Here is a 19,322-nt window from a genome sequence, read left to right as displayed (position 1 = left end):
AGGCTAGTGCCCCGTTTCCATCAAGCTCTGTATACTACACTTCATTAACACAGGATAGGAAAAACCTGTATGTTGCTGTTTTGAACGTTGTATATGTTGCTATGAGTTCAAGCTAAAATTCTGCTGGGAGAAAAAAAGAGGATTCAATAAACATTCCATTCTAGTCTCTTGAAAGTTGTGCAATCGACACTAACAAAGAAGTTGACTATAAAGCATTTCTGTATAGCTACTCACTCTCATCACGGTTGTCAAGTGGCATAATTAAAATACAATGGAAGCCACATAACTAACGAACTTCTGTTTTCAATGTGCATTGTTTTTTTACTCTTACATCAGTGCATATGAGCACTAACAGGGACTAACAGAGCGAGCGAGCGAGAGAGAGCGAGAGAGAGAGAGAGAGAGAGAGAGGGACTAGGCACTAGGACCCAGCAGGTGCAGCACTGTGTTATTTCACAAGTGTGCAGCCGAGTCCCGTCATCAGAGCGGTGGCTCTACAGCAGCAGCAGCAGCGTCCTCTGGACTCGGGACGCGGAGTGAGCGGCAGCTCCCCATCCTGCTACCCAAAACACGGGCACGAGCACGGGGACAACCACAACTTCAACTTGACTCATTTTGGGGATGTGAGGAACAACACAGACACCCCCCAAACACACTTCTTCTTCTTCTTTTTTTAATGAGTAAGTAACTTTAGATATGGCTTCATCCGTGAGCGGCACAGAGGAGGTCCGGGTGTCTGCGTTGACGCCCCTGAAGTTGGTGGGACTGGTGTGCGTCTTTCTCGCCCTGTGCCTGGATGCCGGGGCCGTGTTGAGCCCGGCGTGGGTCACGGCGGATGACCAGTACTACCTGTCCATGTGGATGTCCTGCTGGAAGCCCGTCAGCTCCGCGGAGTGGTCCTGCAACAGCACGCTGGCCACCGGTGAGACAGACGCTCATGCGCCTACACGCTGAACTTATTGTAGCTGATGGAGTGATGCACCACCATGTTGTTTTTGAAGTTTCAAACCTGTGCCTGTTGTGGTTCTAGGAAGGTTTTACCCTTTAAAAAGCAGATAGACCCCCATGTTCATATATTCAAATGACAGTCAGACGCACAGCGCGCAGGGATAACAAAGGGTCCCCGCAGACAGTGCACCGCTGAACCAATCTGTTCTGTGGGTGAGAATTATAAAACATCACCCAAGAGAGGGCTAAATGTTAATTACTTTATAATTAGCTATTGCCTGGTTAATTTAAAACTGCAGAACTTTTCTACATTCTATACGATCGTGAACAATGTGGCACATTGCTGCCTTCCAAGTGGGAAATTAAAAAAGAAAAAGTGTTGAAAAAAAGTTTATCCTTGAGTGTCAAAAGTCTAATGAATGAGACATATTTGGGTTTTTTTCTATGATGGTTAGTTAACTTTTCTTCTAAAGCATTTGCCTAGTGCGCTACTGAATGATGTGGGAATTTTGCCTCGCCAGGAGCAGACCAGCTGGGGTTTCATTTGGCCTTTTGTTGCTCACAAAATGAGCCTTTGTGTGGGTTTCTTCACCGGCCAAGGAGTGAGGGCAACTCGGAGCAGAGAACTCCCTAGAGATCCAGATGCCTGGAGATTAGTAACCAGGGAAACTAGAGAAGCAGTCCAGTAATGCTGATTTTCCTCTATTAAGGAAACTTCTTTAAGCAGTCCCCATGAATGTTGTTTTCTGGAAGCATTTCATATTTCCATCACAGCCGGTCATTCAGGGATAAAAAGGTGGTTGAGAATAAGTCACTATATGAACAGCATTAACAAAAATCAATCAGGATTTTTAGGAAAACATGTCTTTATGCTTTGTTCTGACAACTAAAATCTAATGTGATCCACTACAGCAACCCTGCAATTTGTAATGTTAATTTTTTTTTTATCGAGGATGATTCACAGTTTGTAATACAGTAGGTTAAACTGAATTGTAAAGTGGATAATATAACAGAAACACTTTACAGTACGATTCAGTCCAGTACAAACACTACTACTAGTATTTACTGTAGGGATTTTCATAGAGTTGTATTGTTTTTTGTAGGTGTTCTCTTGTGACCGCACTGTAACTTAACTATAATCTGATTTGCATATTGTTTTATTTATCTCATAAGGGGTTTTTATGACCACAAACATTGTCTAAATGTTATTCTTAAAATTCGAATTGTCGATTTATTTCCCACTACACTCCTGACTACAGCTGCCTTCATTATGTCTCGGTGTGCCCCTATATATAAATGTAACTTATTGCTGCGTCTGACCCCCCCTCCTGTGTGCTGAGTGGTGAATAGTGTTTTTGTTAGTCTGACAAAATGTTTTCTTTCTGCCTAAGAGATGAGTAACTGTGGGTCACGTTGGCCCCGATTCTCCTCTGTCAGCGCAGACAAAGTGCACTTTGGTGCCATATAAAGACATGCAGTCTCCGTGTCAGCTCTCAGCTCTCAGCAGCAGCATACCACAGTAAATGCACACAGCGAACTGCCCATTTCCTCAGGCCCGTGCTTGGCTAGGCTTATTGATTTGAATCCCAGTAATCAGTTCCTACCCCCCTTTACCAGCCCCCCAATATTTCCTCAGTGTCATGCTCTGGGCATTAAATAAATCCTGTTAGTTCGAAACACCAGCTGGCCGCTCAGATGTTTTGAGCCTTTTTCTGCGAGGCTTGCATAGTGTGTGTCTGATAAAACAATATGCAGCGTGAATTACAAAAGCAGACATGAGATATTGCCTTCTTACACGCTCATGAAGTGTTTAAACTATACAGAAACAACTAAAAACTCCTCCTCTCTTTCAGTTACTTTTTCTAACACATACACACTTAGACAGAGGGTCAGAGGTCAAGTATAAAAGATACTGACTTTACAGGGCTAGGAATGTGGAACGGTCGTGCAAGAGCACAGTGTGTGTGGATGCCAGGTCGGTGCGAGATGAAGAGACAAATGTGGAGCCAGTGTGTTAGCGAGCCCTGCTCAGTCAGACGCAGTGATGCCAAAGCATATTAATAATGTAATACCTTATCGAGCCAGTATTTGGGTGGCTGTGTTGTCTTTGAGGGAGGTCACAGCAAAATGTTGGATTCAGAGAGCTTGTATAGCTTGTAAAGAGTCAGCCTCTTGCTCACGGACACTGGGGTTTGAAGATTTTCCTGCTCCTTAATTTCTCCATCCGGCTGCCTTGAGAGTGAGACTGAGTGTGTGTGACAGCAAGAGACACTCGAGGCTCTATTGTGACACAGATCTTCCACCACTGTCTCAGACAAAGAAACAGACTTTGGGCCCTGAAGGATTCTTTCGATTAAAACTAAAGCAGTGACCATAATTAATGCTCTGATTGGATCTCATGTACTGTATCTCTTTCTCCATCTGTCATCACGCGGGGCTCAGATTAATAGTTTGGCGCTTCCTGCTCGTCAAAAGCCTTTAAGCACTCCGACTCTGGCGGTGTTTCTTGCACAGAGTGCGGTGTCTGTTCCAAATCTGAGATGAGATGACTTTCTGCATCCTGCTGTTTTCATGAGCGCACTGATAAGGCTGGCTGGGCTGAAGGCACCAAACTGACAGTGAGAAGATATCCCGCCAATGATAGGCTTCGACAACTACAGGTCAAGTCACTGTGGCCCTTTTGCCCGAGAGGAAACCAGCGAGGCAGTGTCAGGGAAAGTCAAGGGGTCGGTCTTCAAGGGGGCCTCGTGTTGTGCAAGCTGAAGGCTGGAGGGAGCGGGTGCTCTGCTTTTTGTGGGCTTTTTCCAACATCCTGTGGTGACAGGGCCCATTTTTTTTAAAACTCTAAATCCTGAACCATATTTGGTCAGAGGTGGTTGATGTTTGTTTATATTTGAGCTTCTTGGCCCCTGGAATTAAGTTTCCCTCCAACAAGAGTGGGAACTGTATTTTAAGCAGCTTATGTCCCGTCACTTTCTCTCCGCTGTTGAATGTTTTAATGATTTTCTGCCTCAACAGAGAGGAAATATTCTTGGCAACGCTAAATCATTTGTACTTCCTGGGCTCCATAGTAGACAATACAATGTTTACTTTCCTAAAAAGAGGCAAAACATACTCTAAACTACAATCTTTCAATTTTAATTTGTACACTTATTGTAATATTGAAGCACTTATTGCGGGGCTCAATCCTCGTTATGCTTTCGTGTTATTTTTTCCCCACCCACTGTACTATAAATGATTTCCTCCTGTGTAATCAAATGCCTGATCACAATATCCTCTGCCTGTTTACAAATGGACCTCCTGTTTCCACAAGTACACAGTAAAACTACAAAAGAGACCCTTATCTGTAAATAATAATACAAAGTTTGTCTCTCAACAATCCTCAGTTAAAGTAAAGTCCCATAGCTAATTAAGTCTCTAAAAAAAGTTCTCCCAACACTCTCTTCTCCTGAAGTGATTTGTTTGTTGCACAAAGCAAACTAAAATCTATACTGTATGGTTTGTATTTTGACAAACACTTTTTACATTTGGTTTACTTTCTTTGTCTCTGCTTTGGCATTCTAAGGAAAGGAAAGGAAAGGGAAATTGCAGTTATTTCCACTTCAGTGTTTTTGGAGTAAATCTGAATGAAATGCTGAGAATGCTGCTGAGCTGGCATCAGCCAGGAGGGACGGATACTCATTATCCGAGTCACCTCACAGAAGCCTTTCTGCTGCATCGGGTTCCATTACTGACCCCGCTGATATCCGTGCGTAGCGAAGCATGTGTGCGTTTGTTTGTTTCTTGTCAGCCAGAAACTGCTGTGCTCGGTTCGAGGGGTTATTCGCTGCATGGTTCACATTCTTCTTCTTCTTCTATCACAGGCTATGGATCCCCAGTGGCTCACATATAAACACGATGAGCCATCGGCAGCTTCTCAGAATACGCACGAGGAGTTGCCTCAACCTCCGAAACCACTGTTTACACTGTGGTAAATCACCACAAAATGTTAGTGGGTGGAATCTTTTTTTCTCTTGTGTAAGATTGAGCATGGCAGTGCAACTGTAGCTCACCGACACAGCCTGTGACCCACTCTGTTCTTCTAGCTCTCCTCATCTATCCACACTCCACCCTCCTGTCAGCAGCGCAGACACGGCTCTCCGGAGTAGCCTCCTTTTAGCTACCTGTGTCACTCTCCGTCTCAGTGTGATTTCATGCCTTTCCTCCCTTCCCCTCTGTCCCTGTGTGTTTGTCTCAGACTGGCAGATCGCCACGCTGGCCTTGCTGTTGGGGGGGGCGGCCCTCACCCTGTTCTCTTTCCTCGTGGCGCTAATCTCCCTGTGCTCTGGCTCCAGGAGTCGCTGCTACAAGCCAGTGGCCGTCATGCTGTTCTCTGCAGGTACGTAAAGTGATTCTGTAGAAAAAAGAAGGAAGAGCTGAAGGACAGTCCAAATATACAAAACAATGACTGTCCAGCTTCCAAAACAATCTACATCCATTATAGCCATCAGGGGAAAGATCCAAGGGCAAGGCACTAAAACCTTTCATTATTTGAATAACTTTTTTTTTTTTGGCAGCCATCGGAGTGCCCTGTATACACCTTACCGTTTTTGTAAGCTGGTCAGTCACTGTTTTTAATATTTATGTATCTACCATAACTATCTTGACATGAGTACCTTCTCTCTTTCCTGTTTTCCTCTGCAGTGGTGCTCCAGGTGTGCAGCTTGGTCCTCTTCCCCATCAAGTTCATAGAGACGGTCAGTCTGCGGGTGTACCACGAGTTTAACTGGGGCTACGGTCTGGCCTGGGGATCCACCATCTTCTCTTTTGGTGGCGCCATCCTCTATTGCCTCAACCCCAAGAACTATGAAGACTACTACTAAAATGTGTGAGACAAGAGGAGAAATTGAGACTCCGTTTCACCCGGTGTCCTCTCAGTAATAGGAACTTTCTGTTCCGTTACACAGTGCACAACCACAGACTAGAAAAACAGGAAATACAAACACTTATAGTTAGCTTCAGGACTGGAAATGAGCTCTTTCATTTGATACTGTGAACTTACCGTCTCAGAGACTATCCTCACTCATTGGACTGAAGCCCCGTGCTCTCTCAGGAGGTTTGGCAGCAAACCCAGCCAGTTTAATTTGGGAGAGAATTTGAGTACTCCGATAACTCTTGTGTCCCTTTTAAGTGGAACCTCCACTAGGTCTTAGATTTGGGCAAAGAAAATCTAGAGGGAACAGATGGATTAACTCAACGCACACCAGGACGAATTGATGGTATAATTAACCAATCAGAGCAATGTAAACTCGGGCCAATCAGGGAAGTGACGGACCCAAGGAAGCCTATTGAAGTGAAATCACGAGGATGACAAAGTGAGGAAGACAGGGCACACCTCAGGAAATGCTACATTTCCCCAGAGTTACACGACAACTGGAACTTGGCAGAGCCTTCTTCCTCCAGTAGAGTGTAATAGGATGGTGAAAACATGTCATAAAGCTCCAAATAGGTGGCTTTTTTTCTTCTTCTCCTTCCTTGTATTAAAAGCGTCAGAGATACTGTATATAAACAGAAGCTACCTAAGACAGTGAAACCATTCCACAGCCGCCTCCAAATGATAACATACTGGTGAGAGAAACATTTACTGGTTAATGAATAGCAGTCTTTCATATGTAAACAGCGGTAAAGCCTTTGGCTGCTAATGTAAACGCACAACGTAACCCAAGTTATACCGGCTTTTTCAGAAAATGGTTGCGTTATACGCAAGTATACGCAATAAGCATAATAAAGTAATATTCACTACAAGACCACCAGTGGGAAGGAAGATGGCAAATGACCATGTTTGCTGAGCGTGTCATGTCTGCATGATCATACCACCCAGCATGTGCTCACATGCCTCCCTCATGTGATGCCTCCTTATCTTCTCCCCCTGTAAAGGAATGGGAGCGCGCACAGCAGGGTAAGCTTCCGCAGGAATACAACACAGGAGAGACTGGAGCATCAAATTATTGTAGTTATTGGAAAAGTCAGTATACTTAGCTTTTGCATCCAAGTTAAGGTCCTTGATGGGGTACTTTAGACGATGCTAGAGTGAAATATGCTGTGCATGATCAGTGTTACGACTATGGGATCAATCACGCAGAAAATGGAGAGTTTCAAACCTGAAGGACAGTGGGATCAGAGCTGCACCGGCACTACTCAAACCCCATTCGAACGTGGTTAGAAACGTCTCCAACTTCTTGCAACATTAGTGAGTGTGTGTGTGTGTGTGTGTGTGTGTGTGTGTCTGCGCATGTTACTACCATTTGTTGCTGTGTTTCTGATTCCCACTGGTTTGATTACTTGCATAATAAACATGTACTGGAAAAAAAAGTGTCTTTGGTTTGTGTGTGGGGGGAAAAAGGAGCGTCTGTGAATTATTTAAAAAAAACCTATGCAGACATGCCAGCTGTGCGTGGTCAAGTCACATAGAATCAGCTCCTTTATTAAGTACAGCAAGTTGAGGCATTTGCACAGGAAATCAAACACCTTCTGAACACATAATACAGGGTGGCACAATATGCATAAAAGTACCAGGAATATACTCATATGCAAATGTCTTTAGTGTTCTTCTTTCAGTGACATGAGCTCTAATACAGAGCCAGATACAGTGTACAGTCTACATTTCGCATTAGTCAGAATGTATATACCATTGCTTTCATTGTTCCACTGTCAGAGTGGGAGTTACAGGTCCTAGATTAAAGTGGAAGTGCCTCCATGTCGAGTTCAGGAATGGGCGCAGTGTAAACAGGGCAGTCACTCTTTCTGCGTGGAATGTTCTCTAGGTAAACCGTAGCTCCTCCTCCTCCTCAATCCTTAATCGCTTTAACCGCTCTGAAGCCCCGAACCACCGACTGCCAGAGTCGCAGCGCGTCACTCCCTCTTTTATACACTTGCCACGAGAAGAGGCTCCAACTGTCCTGAATAAGAATCATCATCCTCCAATGGAAAAAAAGGTTTCAAAGTGCACAGGAGTAGTAGATAGGAGCAGGACAAGTGGGCAGAGGGGGATAGTGGCTCTTCCTCAGCAGGTAAGAGGGGCTTACATATTGATTGACAGACCTCGAGACAGATTCTGCAGATTTTGGAAGGGTTGGGGCTCATACTATCCAAGGATTGGCCGGGGATAGGGCAGGGGTGGGCAACACAGCGCGGTGCTAAGCTCAGGTGTAACGCGGCATCTCGCACTGTTCACAGCGGTTGAGGGCAGGGTGGTTGAGGAAGGTGCAGCTTTCACAGTTCCACTGGGCGCCTTCGAAGTCCTCATCCCTCTGGGGCTCCGGGACTGGCTTGGGGCCCTTATCCCCTTTTCACAAAAAACAGAGCGAAGCAGTACATGAAAAAGAGTCATCAACTCGGGGCTAAAATTAACCATGGATGTCACTCAATTTAAGCATTAAACATTCAGTACAGGCCAACCCAGGCCATTTGTGGAGACCACGTTGACCAACACTGACCCAATTCACTTCAGCTTTTAAATAAAAATGGTACAAATCTTCAATTTACTAGAAGCCAAAGAATCTGAACGTTCTTGCACTGAAACGTAAATCTGCACCTTGGCAACCGTATTAACGTATGATTATTACTTGTAGAACATTCATTTTTCTTATTTTCTTTACACATGCTTATGAAAATGTCTCAACATAACTTCAATGTTCTGGTTTTAAAGTGGTGCTGGAAAATTCTCACCTTTCTTCCCAGGCTTGGGCGGCACAACCGGACCCGGCTGGATGTTGTCATAAAAGTTGTTCATTGCTTTTGGATCAAACTTCCCTGCGGAGGAAAGCAGAAACCACACGTTTGTTTAGAAAGTGTCCATCCCAACCAATCAGTCCGACCAGCTTCCAGCTGTTCTCTTTGAACCTCCTGACAGACAGCTGTGCTCCGACCCGTGCGGGGTCAGCAGGTAAAAAAAGTTAAATCTGGCTCCATTTTTGCAGCAAAGTAATGAAATATCATTTGACTACGTACTATGTTGGCCAATCAAATACATGCAAGTGCATGCACATTCCTGTTAGACTAGTTTGTAACATGTTTAGTAAAATGGCTGATGCTGATCCTGTCTCATAGTATTATAAACTGCTGTGCAGTGTTTTGACATCCAAAAAGTCTTAAGATTCATGGATCTCTAACGCTCACCATCCTGGGTTGTATTTAAGCATCTCACTGGCACATGAAGCAACGCGCCTTGTTTTGTTATCGCAGCGCTTCAGTTGGTTGCTAGGGCAATGCTACAATAAATAAGCCAAGTCAAGCAGTATTCACACAGGTTCAGGATTTCGCCAGGAGATGAAGCCGAGCTTTTGTTTCTGGCATGTCTTCACTTGGCCACAAGAGATCTATTTTAAATTAACCGCAACATCAAATAAGGAAGCTTCAACTTGGGAGTTTATATAGTTCTAAATAGATTTATGACCACAATTATGAACATGGGATGTCATTGTCCGCTGAGTTGCATAATTTTATCGGCATAAAAATAAATAAAAGAATAATGGGCCTAGCAGCTCCAGGCGTGCAGTCAGATGTTGATTTTATGATTTATTTTTGAAATATATTTTATTAACTTCCTGCACGCAGAGTTCTCTGGCTCAAAGAGCTTTGTGCGCGATGAAGGCAACGTTTTACATCGGCTGTTTGTCCCAACAAAGACCGCAATTAGGACCGTTTCTCTAAAGCCTAAAACAACATCCTTCCATTCAACTCTACAACAACTGAGATCTTCTTTTCCATTCAAAAAACTGGTCACAGTCCCAAAATATTAAAACACCGGTAGTCACCAAAAACTAAGTTAAATAAATATTTCTGTACAACAGGAAAAGTAATACAGGAACAGCAATAAATGGTTGTGTCCCCCTTTGTAACGAGCATGATACCTTCATTCTGAACATGCATTTTATTTTCTGCCATCAAAGACATGAACATGCATGGCTCAACATTTGAAGAAACTAGTAGATTGCTTGGTGAAGAGGAGTTTGGTTGTAACGTTGGTACATCCAGCATCCAGCAGCTAAGTGGACTGCAGCCTATGAGCTGCAGCTCCTAAAGGGCAGCTGCTGACAGCGTGCCGCACAGAGCGCCATCGCTTGTTTATTCAAAGTTTATAAATATTGAACCTTGCTTGTCCTAATTGCACCAACTTCAACACTGAAAGTCCTTTGGGTCCCCAGCAAGACACCCGCGAAGTTTGAAGTAGACCGGATGAACGGTTCTCGAGAGATGCGAAGAACACACAGACAGAGATTCCTTGCTCTGGAATTAGAAACAATGCAACCATGAAGCATACGTTTAAACTCGGGGGCTGACCAGCACATCCAATTATTTTGCAGCTGCGTTTTTTTTTGCTGCAAGTTCCAACATCTTCATCTAAGGATCAGGCCATCCTCAAAAAACAAGTGTGTGAGAGGGGCACTGGTGAGGGAAGTCAGCGTTTAAAAGCTCTGAGGAGAGACATTGTTTACATAAAAACTTCCGCCCGGGTGCTTCACTATTCTCCGCTTTAAGGAAGAGTGAGAGAAAGTGGTTAAAAACAACTTGCATGCATGACATCTCGGGCCAGTGTTTGCCAGAAGGCATTTGGAAGTCTGAAACAAAGTTGAAGGATGCTCCGCGAATTATCCAGGAGGACCACGACACAAATGTTCAGTGACACTGAGCCGATTTCAAGCAAACTGGTCCCATTCTGGAGCCCGCTGCCAGTGAAGACTGTTTCAGCTTCCAAAAACACCACTCCTGGTAAATATATAAAAGCACTGAAACTCATTTCCACACACTGTGATTAGGGGCATATTGAGGCAATGCTGTTATCAATCACGTAATCAACAAGGATCACGTACCAGCCAAACACTGTGCATGGGGCCCAATGAGGGTCAACCTTGGATGGGCCTGGGTCCTGTCACGGACCAGCAGGTCATTTTAGAGCGCTGCATCTGTATGCAGTGTGATGGAGCCACGTCCATCACTTTGGACCCAACTCTGTCTGCTTCTGGGCTTGGCTCTTTCAAGATCAATGCTTTCAGATAAATCAGAGAAACACTTCAAAAGAGTTTATGTGTAGTAATGTGCATTTGTGCGTGTGTGTTGGCGTGTGTGTGTGTATGTATACCTCTAGACTGCAGTAGATCCGTCTCCTTCAGGGTACAGTCGATATCAATCTGAAGTTGTCTGTTCAGACTCCGCAATCGGGTCATCTCTTCAGGCTGCAGACGGTGCAAACACGCAACCCAGTTAGATTAGACAAAAAACACCCAAATATTCCCCCATCCCTGCTTTCAATCTTCTTCTTACAGGTAAGAAATTGTTGTAAACATCACTTTGTATGATATAATACAGCAACTCGTTTTATTTGAGCTCTACCTGGAATACTAATTTAAGCCAAGCTTGACTGTTCTCTTTTTGAACAGCACAGTCAGTGAGTAGCAAATAGCAATGTAGCTGCTACAGCCTACTGAACTTGCAAAAGAATAATCATTTCACAGGCTATTGTTGTAGGTCACCTTTGTGTGTGCATGTGAAAAAGTAGAAGAGTTGTGGTGGCATAAACTTGTTAAGAGGAGACAGTAATCATGTTCAGTCCTTACTCTGGGTATAAGACTGGTGGAGTTGACTCTTCGAAAGCGTCTTTGAAGGGCGTCATATTCCATGTTGTTGACGTCGGCCTTCAGGTGCTCTAGTTTCTGCCTCTCCATCAGCAGCTCCTTCATTAGTCGCTCCATCCTGGCCCGCTGGTGGAGCAGCAGAGCTGGAGGGAAACACACAAAACGCTTGAAATTCAAGAATATAAAATGGTATATGAAACCTCTCACTTTAGTTCTGTTTCTATTCCATTACAATACACAAGCGCAACATCGACATCAAGGCTGAACAAACTCATTTTGTGTGTTTAATAATAGGCTGGCAAAAATCTGTGAATATTAAAAGTGAAAACTTTACATGTGAATGAACAGGAATAAAATGGAATTATAGGGGTTGTTTTTACCGTATGATATGCAAATAGAAACAGGCCTTTCACCCCATCATAAACAGACATAATCCATTGTTTTCCAAAATAATTCCGTTGATTTGTCAAATACATACAATATGAATTGTGCTAGTCGGTGAGTAAGCTAGCTACCAAGTTAACTAAGGAAAGGTACCTTCCAAGATTTGTTGGCTCAAAATTAGAGCTAACAATGTGGGTTGAATGCAAGTTAGGGGATTGAAGTGTTCTTTCATTTTTTGCTGATACTTGCACTGCTGCACAGGTTTCATACTTCTTTGCATAATCATTACGCACTATCTATATATAGATGAATGAATTGCATGGTTACATTTCAATGCAATGGGCATACTTAAACCAAAACATGTAATAAGACCTATTATTGCTTTTTTATGTTTATTTCCCTGCAAACAAGCTCCATATTAAAAAGGTTTCATTATACATTTCAATTGTGCTCAACACTACTTGGAAATTCTCCGACCCTTCAACTCAACTCTCATAAAGTTCAAAATATGAAATGCGTAACATCGTGAATATTTGCAAATATATGTCTGCATATATACAAATATGAAAATGTGTGACTTTAGTGAAATCAGTGAGGTGAACATGAACATTTGAATATGCTGCTTTGGTATCATATTAGTGACCGTACATGCTGAGACAGAGATTATGGAGTATGACAAGCAACAAAAAAAAAAAAAGTCTTTGAAGATTAAGTCAGCTACTCTCAGGCGACAGGCTTTGGACTAGTATTCATTGATTCTAGACAACACAGCCCCAAACATCCACATCAACTCCAACTGTAAAACATCAGTGACAGAAATAGACGGAAAAAACAAGATTATCCTACCTTGCGTGTAGGCATAATCATCAGAGCCTGAGCTTGAACGTCGGGGCAGGTGCTGAAACTGACTGACAATGTTCCCTGGCAGAGCGGAGATGGGCAGGATGGGTGCAGGCGCAGCGTTGTGTTCCCCTTGGTCTACTATGTTGAGAAGAGACTCGGCTTCGGCCACAGGAGGTGAGCTGAGTGGCCTCTGGGCCTGGCCACCTGGGGACACTTTGATTTTTAAGGTGTACGCTGACTGGCCCGGTTGAGGAGAGGAGGCAGGCCGAGGCCTTGTAGGGCCCTGATGCTGCAGGTACATCCCAGGGTGGAAGGATGCCGGCCCTGAAGGTCCACTCATAGTGATGCCCCTCGAAGGGGAGCTGGGCGAAGGGCTGGTGGCCATGTAAAGCGCTCCCTGCGGGTGGGGTGTGTGCACAGGCGAGTTGCTGCGAGGTCGTGGACCCTCCAGGGTAATCTCTATCTGGTTCTTTGTGTGGTAGGGCCTATAAACAGCTGGCTGTTGTTGCTGGTGATGGTAGGGCATGATGGGAAGGGTTGGGGAGCTAATAGGGAGGAAGACGTATTGCTGGTGCTGGGGTTGCGGCTGGGGCTGTGGTTGCGGCTGGACCTGATGCTGCGGGGAGCTGTAAGGGGAGCCGTATGTGGGAGTATTGTAGGGGGACTGCTGATGCTGATATACAGGCACCCCTGAGGAGGTCCAGGGTGCTGGCTGTGGGCTCTGGGAAGGTGAGGGTCGAATATACAGGGTGGCGTTGGTGTTGTTAGGGTAGTGCCCAGGGGGTATCTGCAGAGCCTGTGGGACATTGGGAATACTATTTTGCGAAAGTGTGACTGTTAAAGGGTTCATACTGTAACGTGGGACTGGGGAGTAGGTGGGAGACATGCCCTGCATTGTGGGTGGAGGAGTGGGCGTGCTAGCTGAGCGGCTCTGATCGTTCACGAAGAAGGGATTGTAACCCGGGGAGGGGGCCATGGTGGCCGGGGCTGACAGTGGCTCAGGGTAGCTGGGCCGCTGGGGTTCGATGTGAGTGTCACTGTTGCTGTGCACAAGGGAGCGCCCTACTCCTGCCGCACCTCCATTTGCCTTGCTTGCCTCTGAACCCGGGTATCCCAGGCTGATGTGTAGCATGTGGTTTCGACCAAGTCGCCCCTCCTCTGGACTGTGATGAAACTCTCCATACAGGTATCTGTTACTCTCCTGAGCCAGCAGGTGACAGCAAAGATCCAGGTTATTGTTGTTCTGTGACAGCAACAGGAAACATTGTCAGTCTTGCAGGGTGGATCATAAGGTTGCATCATAGGATAATACTAGAGGTTGGCAATCAGGAAGTGCAAACATAGCAAGATATCCTAAAAAACAACAACCTTCTTCTAACAAAGTGAACTTTGCATGTGTGTGTATACCTGCAGAAGGCACTGGGAAACTACACCCTCTGGGATCTCTGGGAAACGCTGCTTGAGGTCCTGCAGGATGTGGTAATCAAGCTGAGAGCCTCCCTGCGCCATCCTGAGCCAACACAGAGAGTCAACGAGCCCAAAGCTGCAAATGCTGAAATAAGTGATCTCGTCTCATAACCTGAGGATGCAAGATGACAGACAAAACTGAGGTCAAATCTCAAGTGTTAGGGGAATGCTCGAAGTAATCCTATTTGCACTGTCTGTCGCACACCCAATGTGTCAGCAGTGATTACATCAGGGGGGAAATAATCCATTTAATAGTCTATATGAGGCATGTCAACCTGAGTTTTCAAAGAGAGCATCATTTATCCACCAAGAGAGGTGAAACAGACGAAACATAACACACGAACACAGAGAAAACACACCAGCGTTACTGGCATGCATTCCCATTAGCACATGAGTGCTAGCAAGGTGCCTGTCAGTCTGTTGTTGTTTGTTTAGCAGTTATGTTGCACCAAGCAGCGACGACATACCATTGCTAGCTAGCAGGCTAGCTATAAGAATCTGTTAGCCTCCGAATATCACTCACACACATCCACACTGGAGTGCTGTGTGGCTACGACAGGAAACATTACCACTCCTGTGAGATGTGTCGATGTCACCCGTAACTAAATCAGCAACACAATGCTCCTGAACGAGTCACCTGTTTAAACGAGATTAACTCTATTCGTCAACTGCCTGCCAGCTAACTTTGCTAATGCTAGCCTTAGCTTGGTCCTGTTGGCTGGTCAGCTGTCACAAGCCCGGGTGTTGATGGATTAGCTAGCTAGCCAATGCTAAAGTTAGCGAGCGTTAGCCACTAATGGCTTCATAAAACTCACCCTATGTTAAGAGTCTCCCTCATGTCTCGGACGATAGCGGAGTCCAAAGGAGGCCTGTGATATTTCTGAAATGGTACGCTGAGGTTTGTCAACGATTTGTTTTTGACTAAATAAGTTATAGTTTCGCATTCCAGCGCCAGGCCCCTGTCGCCGAGCTGCATACGAACAGGCTGTCGCGATAATGTCAGATTTTCCCGGACCAGGAAGTTGTTTAAATCGGCTGGATCCTCGGTGTCAATGGTGCGCATGTCCGCATGGCCTTCTGATGATCGTGTGGCAGGACCTTCTTATCTATATCTATATATAGATATATTATGTCTAAGGGCAGAACTCCAACCAGTTTTCACTCAATTCTACTGAAAAGCAACAAGTGTCTTCTAGAAAATTGCTTAGTCCCTAATAAATATTGAGTGATTCATAAAACTGGAGCTCTTAAATCTATGCAGCAGTTCCCTATCAATAAATATGATTGAGATATATTCTAATTATGATAGAGCCTAATTGACCATATATTGTAATTATGACATCAAAAATGTCCGGGAACATCATGAATGAAAAACGGTTGTACATGCAACACTTTCAACATTTAAATGATAAATATATTTGTTATTTATAGAGCACTTTTAAAAGTGCCTCACAAAAGTCAGATCATTTTAAAAATAAAATCAACAAATTATGAAATCGTAACATTTTGATAAAACAGATACAAACTAATTCAATAATTTATGAGAATAGAAACAAAAATATAATAAAATACATTCTAAAAAATAAAGATAAAGACAATTCAAGTAAGATTAAAGAACTGAAGTCAAATCGAAGATCAGTGTTTGAAGACAATATCAATTAAATTCAGTTTTTAATCTGTTTTTCTCAATAGTTATGACATTTTTCCTTGAAAAATAGATTAGGCAGCTCCTGTTAAATACCAATTGCTCTGTTGCAGCTCACGTCAAATTAAACATTGAAACTAAGGGGCTACAGCATTATTCAGTTGAAATAAGACAAATGACTCATTCATTTCGACTTCCCTTTAAAAACAGGCTAGAAGGCAATTATCACATGCTATAAAAGTATATCCATAGGATGCAAACACAATATAATCAGCTCTGAATAGAATTTTCTTATTTTTCTCTCTATTGTTGTTATGGAGGAGGATGAGCTCTTCACCAGGATGAGCTCTTCATCCTTAGGGTCCATCTTGCTGTGTATGTGTCTCCAATAATATCACATATCATATTCAACATGCTTGTGTGAGTCGACACTCTGCATGAGAAGAGATCAGTGACCTGATCTAAATTCATCTTGGATGACTTGATAATTGGTTCTGGTACGCCGACATGATCTACAAATCACACAGTAAATATGTGTAAAAATGAACAGAGAGGATAAAACAGGCTTTGTAAGATGGAAGAAGATGCATGATGCTTAACATATTTATCTTCTTCTCAAGTTAATTTTTCACTTGTTCAGTCTTTGGTCTATGGACAGCTTTTTAATTGAAACAATACAGAGGTAAGCCATAAAATATTGAAATATTGAGATTTGTTTTTTGATACACAGACTTTGGTTGTTGGCAAAGGGATCCACTGGACATAACAAAATATTGTAACAGCAGTCAGGATTTGTGTCAGATGCATTTGTCTGTGTTTTCACTAGGGGGCAGTGAGAGAGCCATGAATTCTTCACAAGCAATAATAGGAAGGAACTAACCTCTCTAATGCAAATTGTACATCTTGGTTTAATTGGTTTAACACTTGAGGAGGCAAAACACAAGCATCTTCTCTCCTGATTTCTCCAGATTAAGGCAAAAACAGTAACAAATATAACACGTTTCTATATTGGAGGCCAGAGCATGTGACCAAATGTTGAGTGGTGCACAATTATATGTATCTTTCACAATACAGTGGTTGGTGTTGTTAAGGGATTGTGGTCAGTCATGAATAACACCACTGTCTCTCTGTGGTTTAGGGTTGTCAACAAACCAGTAATGCAGAGTTAAGTCTTGCTTATGCCAATGCCTGTTAGCTGAGAGGGCTGACATTAAGTTTTTGAATAGTGCACAGTGGAAGGACACATGCAGGGCATTGGACCATTTCAGACCACATACCTTTGGATTACTTTTACTGTCCTCTGCTAAATTACTCTGAAAATACCCTTTTTGGGTGGAAAAAGGGTATTTTCCCCTCACTTAAAAAGGCTCTCTGTGTGTCCTATTAAAAGCAGTTTTGTAGGAGTCTGGTGTGCTCTGTCTACAGGTGGCACCTGTTCTGCGATGGGATTGTGTTTTCTCCTTAGTCAGCAGTCACAGCTGAGAAATTATGAGATGTATCCACTGCGTGTGTAGTTCAAGAGATAAACAGCTAAAATATATTGTGATGCAGGAGATACAGAGAAGTTATACATTAAAACAAATATTACATTTGCATGTCCTCAAGAAACCAACATCACAAAGTATCAGTTTTTTACATTGACTTGGCCAGTCTTTTCAACAGCAATAACTAACCCTCAGTTAACTTTTTATGACAGCTGCTGGGCAAAAGAGAACATATCATGTTGATGCTACAAGTTGATCAACAGCCTATATCTGGTTAGCACATGCAAGCCCTCAGCATGAACACAACAGAGAGTTCACAATAAGTGGACTCAGTGAAGCCATGATGATTATCCCTGAGGAATGCATGTTAGACATTAATAAAGAGTATTAATCGCAGTGGCGTTATGATGTTTTAGTGGGCACCTGATCAGCTTTGTATAAAAGTGAGCAGACTGTCCAAGAATATTTCCTCTGATATTTTGATTGTTTTGGAGACATGTCAATGGATAATGTGTTGACAATTTGTGCAGTGTGTATGAAAAGTGTACAAAAAAAAGAGTTATTGTCCACAAATGTAGTAGTCTTTGCTGAGCTTTTTTTGTTTGATATTTCCGAAGGACTGAGACTGTTTCAGTAGAGATGTGGACAGCTGGCATCGGTGAGTCCATCCAGCAGCACTGATTCAGTTTTGGCCTGCTGAGCCAGTCTATACTGGGGCTTCAGCAGGGGTGAGTGGGCTGTACCACCATAAACATATTCATCGGGGTGTCAGGGTTGAGCTGCAGCACCCTAGGCAAAGACCCAGTGTGACTCAGGGTAGCTGTCCTTACAGTGTTGAAAAGTCGCCACAACTGTGGTGCTATTTAAAGCAACCCCCTTGTTGTCCCTGATGCCACGAAGGACTCAGAACAGAGGAGGACGGAGCCCTTTAGCCCTTCGAGTTCACAGAACAGACTCAGGCTTCTCCAAAACACTAATAAGTCAGTAAGGCATAGATATGCTGACCAATTTAATGCAACATCATTTCTTGGAACACTCATATGTAACTTTTAAAAAAGCCTTTTACTAACAAAGTCACCAAATAAAAAAACAGATTTGTGTAAAACGCATCAAATACAGCAACATAAAGTGGAAGTTCTACGCTAGCTTCCAGGAAATACACTGAGCTCAAAGTACATTAGCTGGCAGTCTTTGTATTATATTACAACCAGTCTTGTATTAATTTCGTCCACATTCTTTATCTTACCTTTAAGTATCTTTCTGTTCTTTCATCAAAGGGATCCCCAATGTTTCTATTTCTTTCTCTTTCAATGATGCTCTGGCTCTCAGATTTCACTTCTAAGTAGGCTACAGTATTAGCCGGAGCTTTGGCCCTCATGTTGGGGGTTTCCCAAAGCTTCAACACGCTAACTGGACAAACTAAGTGTTGCTGAAATTATGTAACGTTCGCTGTTCGTCCTGAAATTTACCTTGAAACTGTAAAGTAGTGGTTTCACATTATCTTTTTCAAGAGAACAATGTAATACAGTGTGCCAAACTAGATTTTCAGTGTATTAAAAATGATTATTAGGTAGCGCTGAAAAGTATCAGGCATCAAGATCAATAAAAAGGTGTGCCAACTTTCAAAAATCTCTATTACATTCCTAGAATACTTGAATAGGGACTTTACTTGGTGGATTTTCTGCCTGCGGCCTGTTTGGTCAGTGAGTCAGCAGCTGTGCATGGAGCCATTAGAGTAGACAAAATGTGTCTGCTGCAGAGTTTCTATTTACATCCACGAGAGAAATTTCTCATCTTAAGGAAGACTCACCAGTGTGGTGCAGGCTTATACTGTATGTTTTCTACAACGTGTGATAGGAATGTATGGTCTCTGATTAGACGTGACCATATTGAAAAAATGTTTTTGGGAGGTTCTTGGCATGACGATATGAGTTCCAA

The 19,322-nt window shown here is 43.3% G+C and overlaps 2 protein-coding genes across 2 annotated transcripts; one reads left to right on the top strand and one right to left on the bottom strand.

Moving 5' to 3' along the window:
* The first annotated feature begins 599 nt into the window (after window positions 1-599).
* On the top strand, window positions 600-7,251 carry tmem47 (transmembrane protein 47). The gene is made up of 3 exons (XM_079158480.1): window positions 600-922; window positions 5,186-5,326; window positions 5,632-7,251. The coding sequence occupies exons 1-3, from the start codon at window positions 697-699 to the stop codon at window positions 5,808-5,810; spliced, it is 546 nt and encodes a 181-aa protein (XP_079014606.1). The 5' UTR covers window positions 600-696; the 3' UTR covers window positions 5,811-7,251.
* A 125-nt stretch (window positions 7,252-7,376) lies between these two features.
* tab3 (TGF-beta activated kinase 1 (MAP3K7) binding protein 3) lies at window positions 7,377-15,235 on the bottom strand. The gene is made up of 7 exons (XM_079157421.1): window positions 15,071-15,235; window positions 14,196-14,367; window positions 12,792-14,031; window positions 11,544-11,704; window positions 11,069-11,162; window positions 8,656-8,739; window positions 7,377-8,272 (listed from the first exon to the last, which is right to left on the bottom strand). The coding sequence occupies exons 2-7, from the start codon at window positions 14,295-14,297 to the stop codon at window positions 8,130-8,132; spliced, it is 1,824 nt and encodes a 607-aa protein (XP_079013547.1). The 5' UTR covers window positions 14,298-14,367; window positions 15,071-15,235; the 3' UTR covers window positions 7,377-8,129.
* Window positions 15,236-19,322: the final 4,087 nt, after the last annotated feature.

Source organism: Pholis gunnellus (assembly GCF_910591455.1).
Source record: "Pholis gunnellus genome assembly, chromosome: 4".
Classification (NCBI taxonomy): domain Eukaryota; kingdom Metazoa; phylum Chordata; class Actinopteri; order Perciformes; family Pholidae; genus Pholis; species Pholis gunnellus.
Note: the sequence above shows the minus strand (reverse complement) of the source record. Positions and strands in the feature narration are given on the sequence as shown.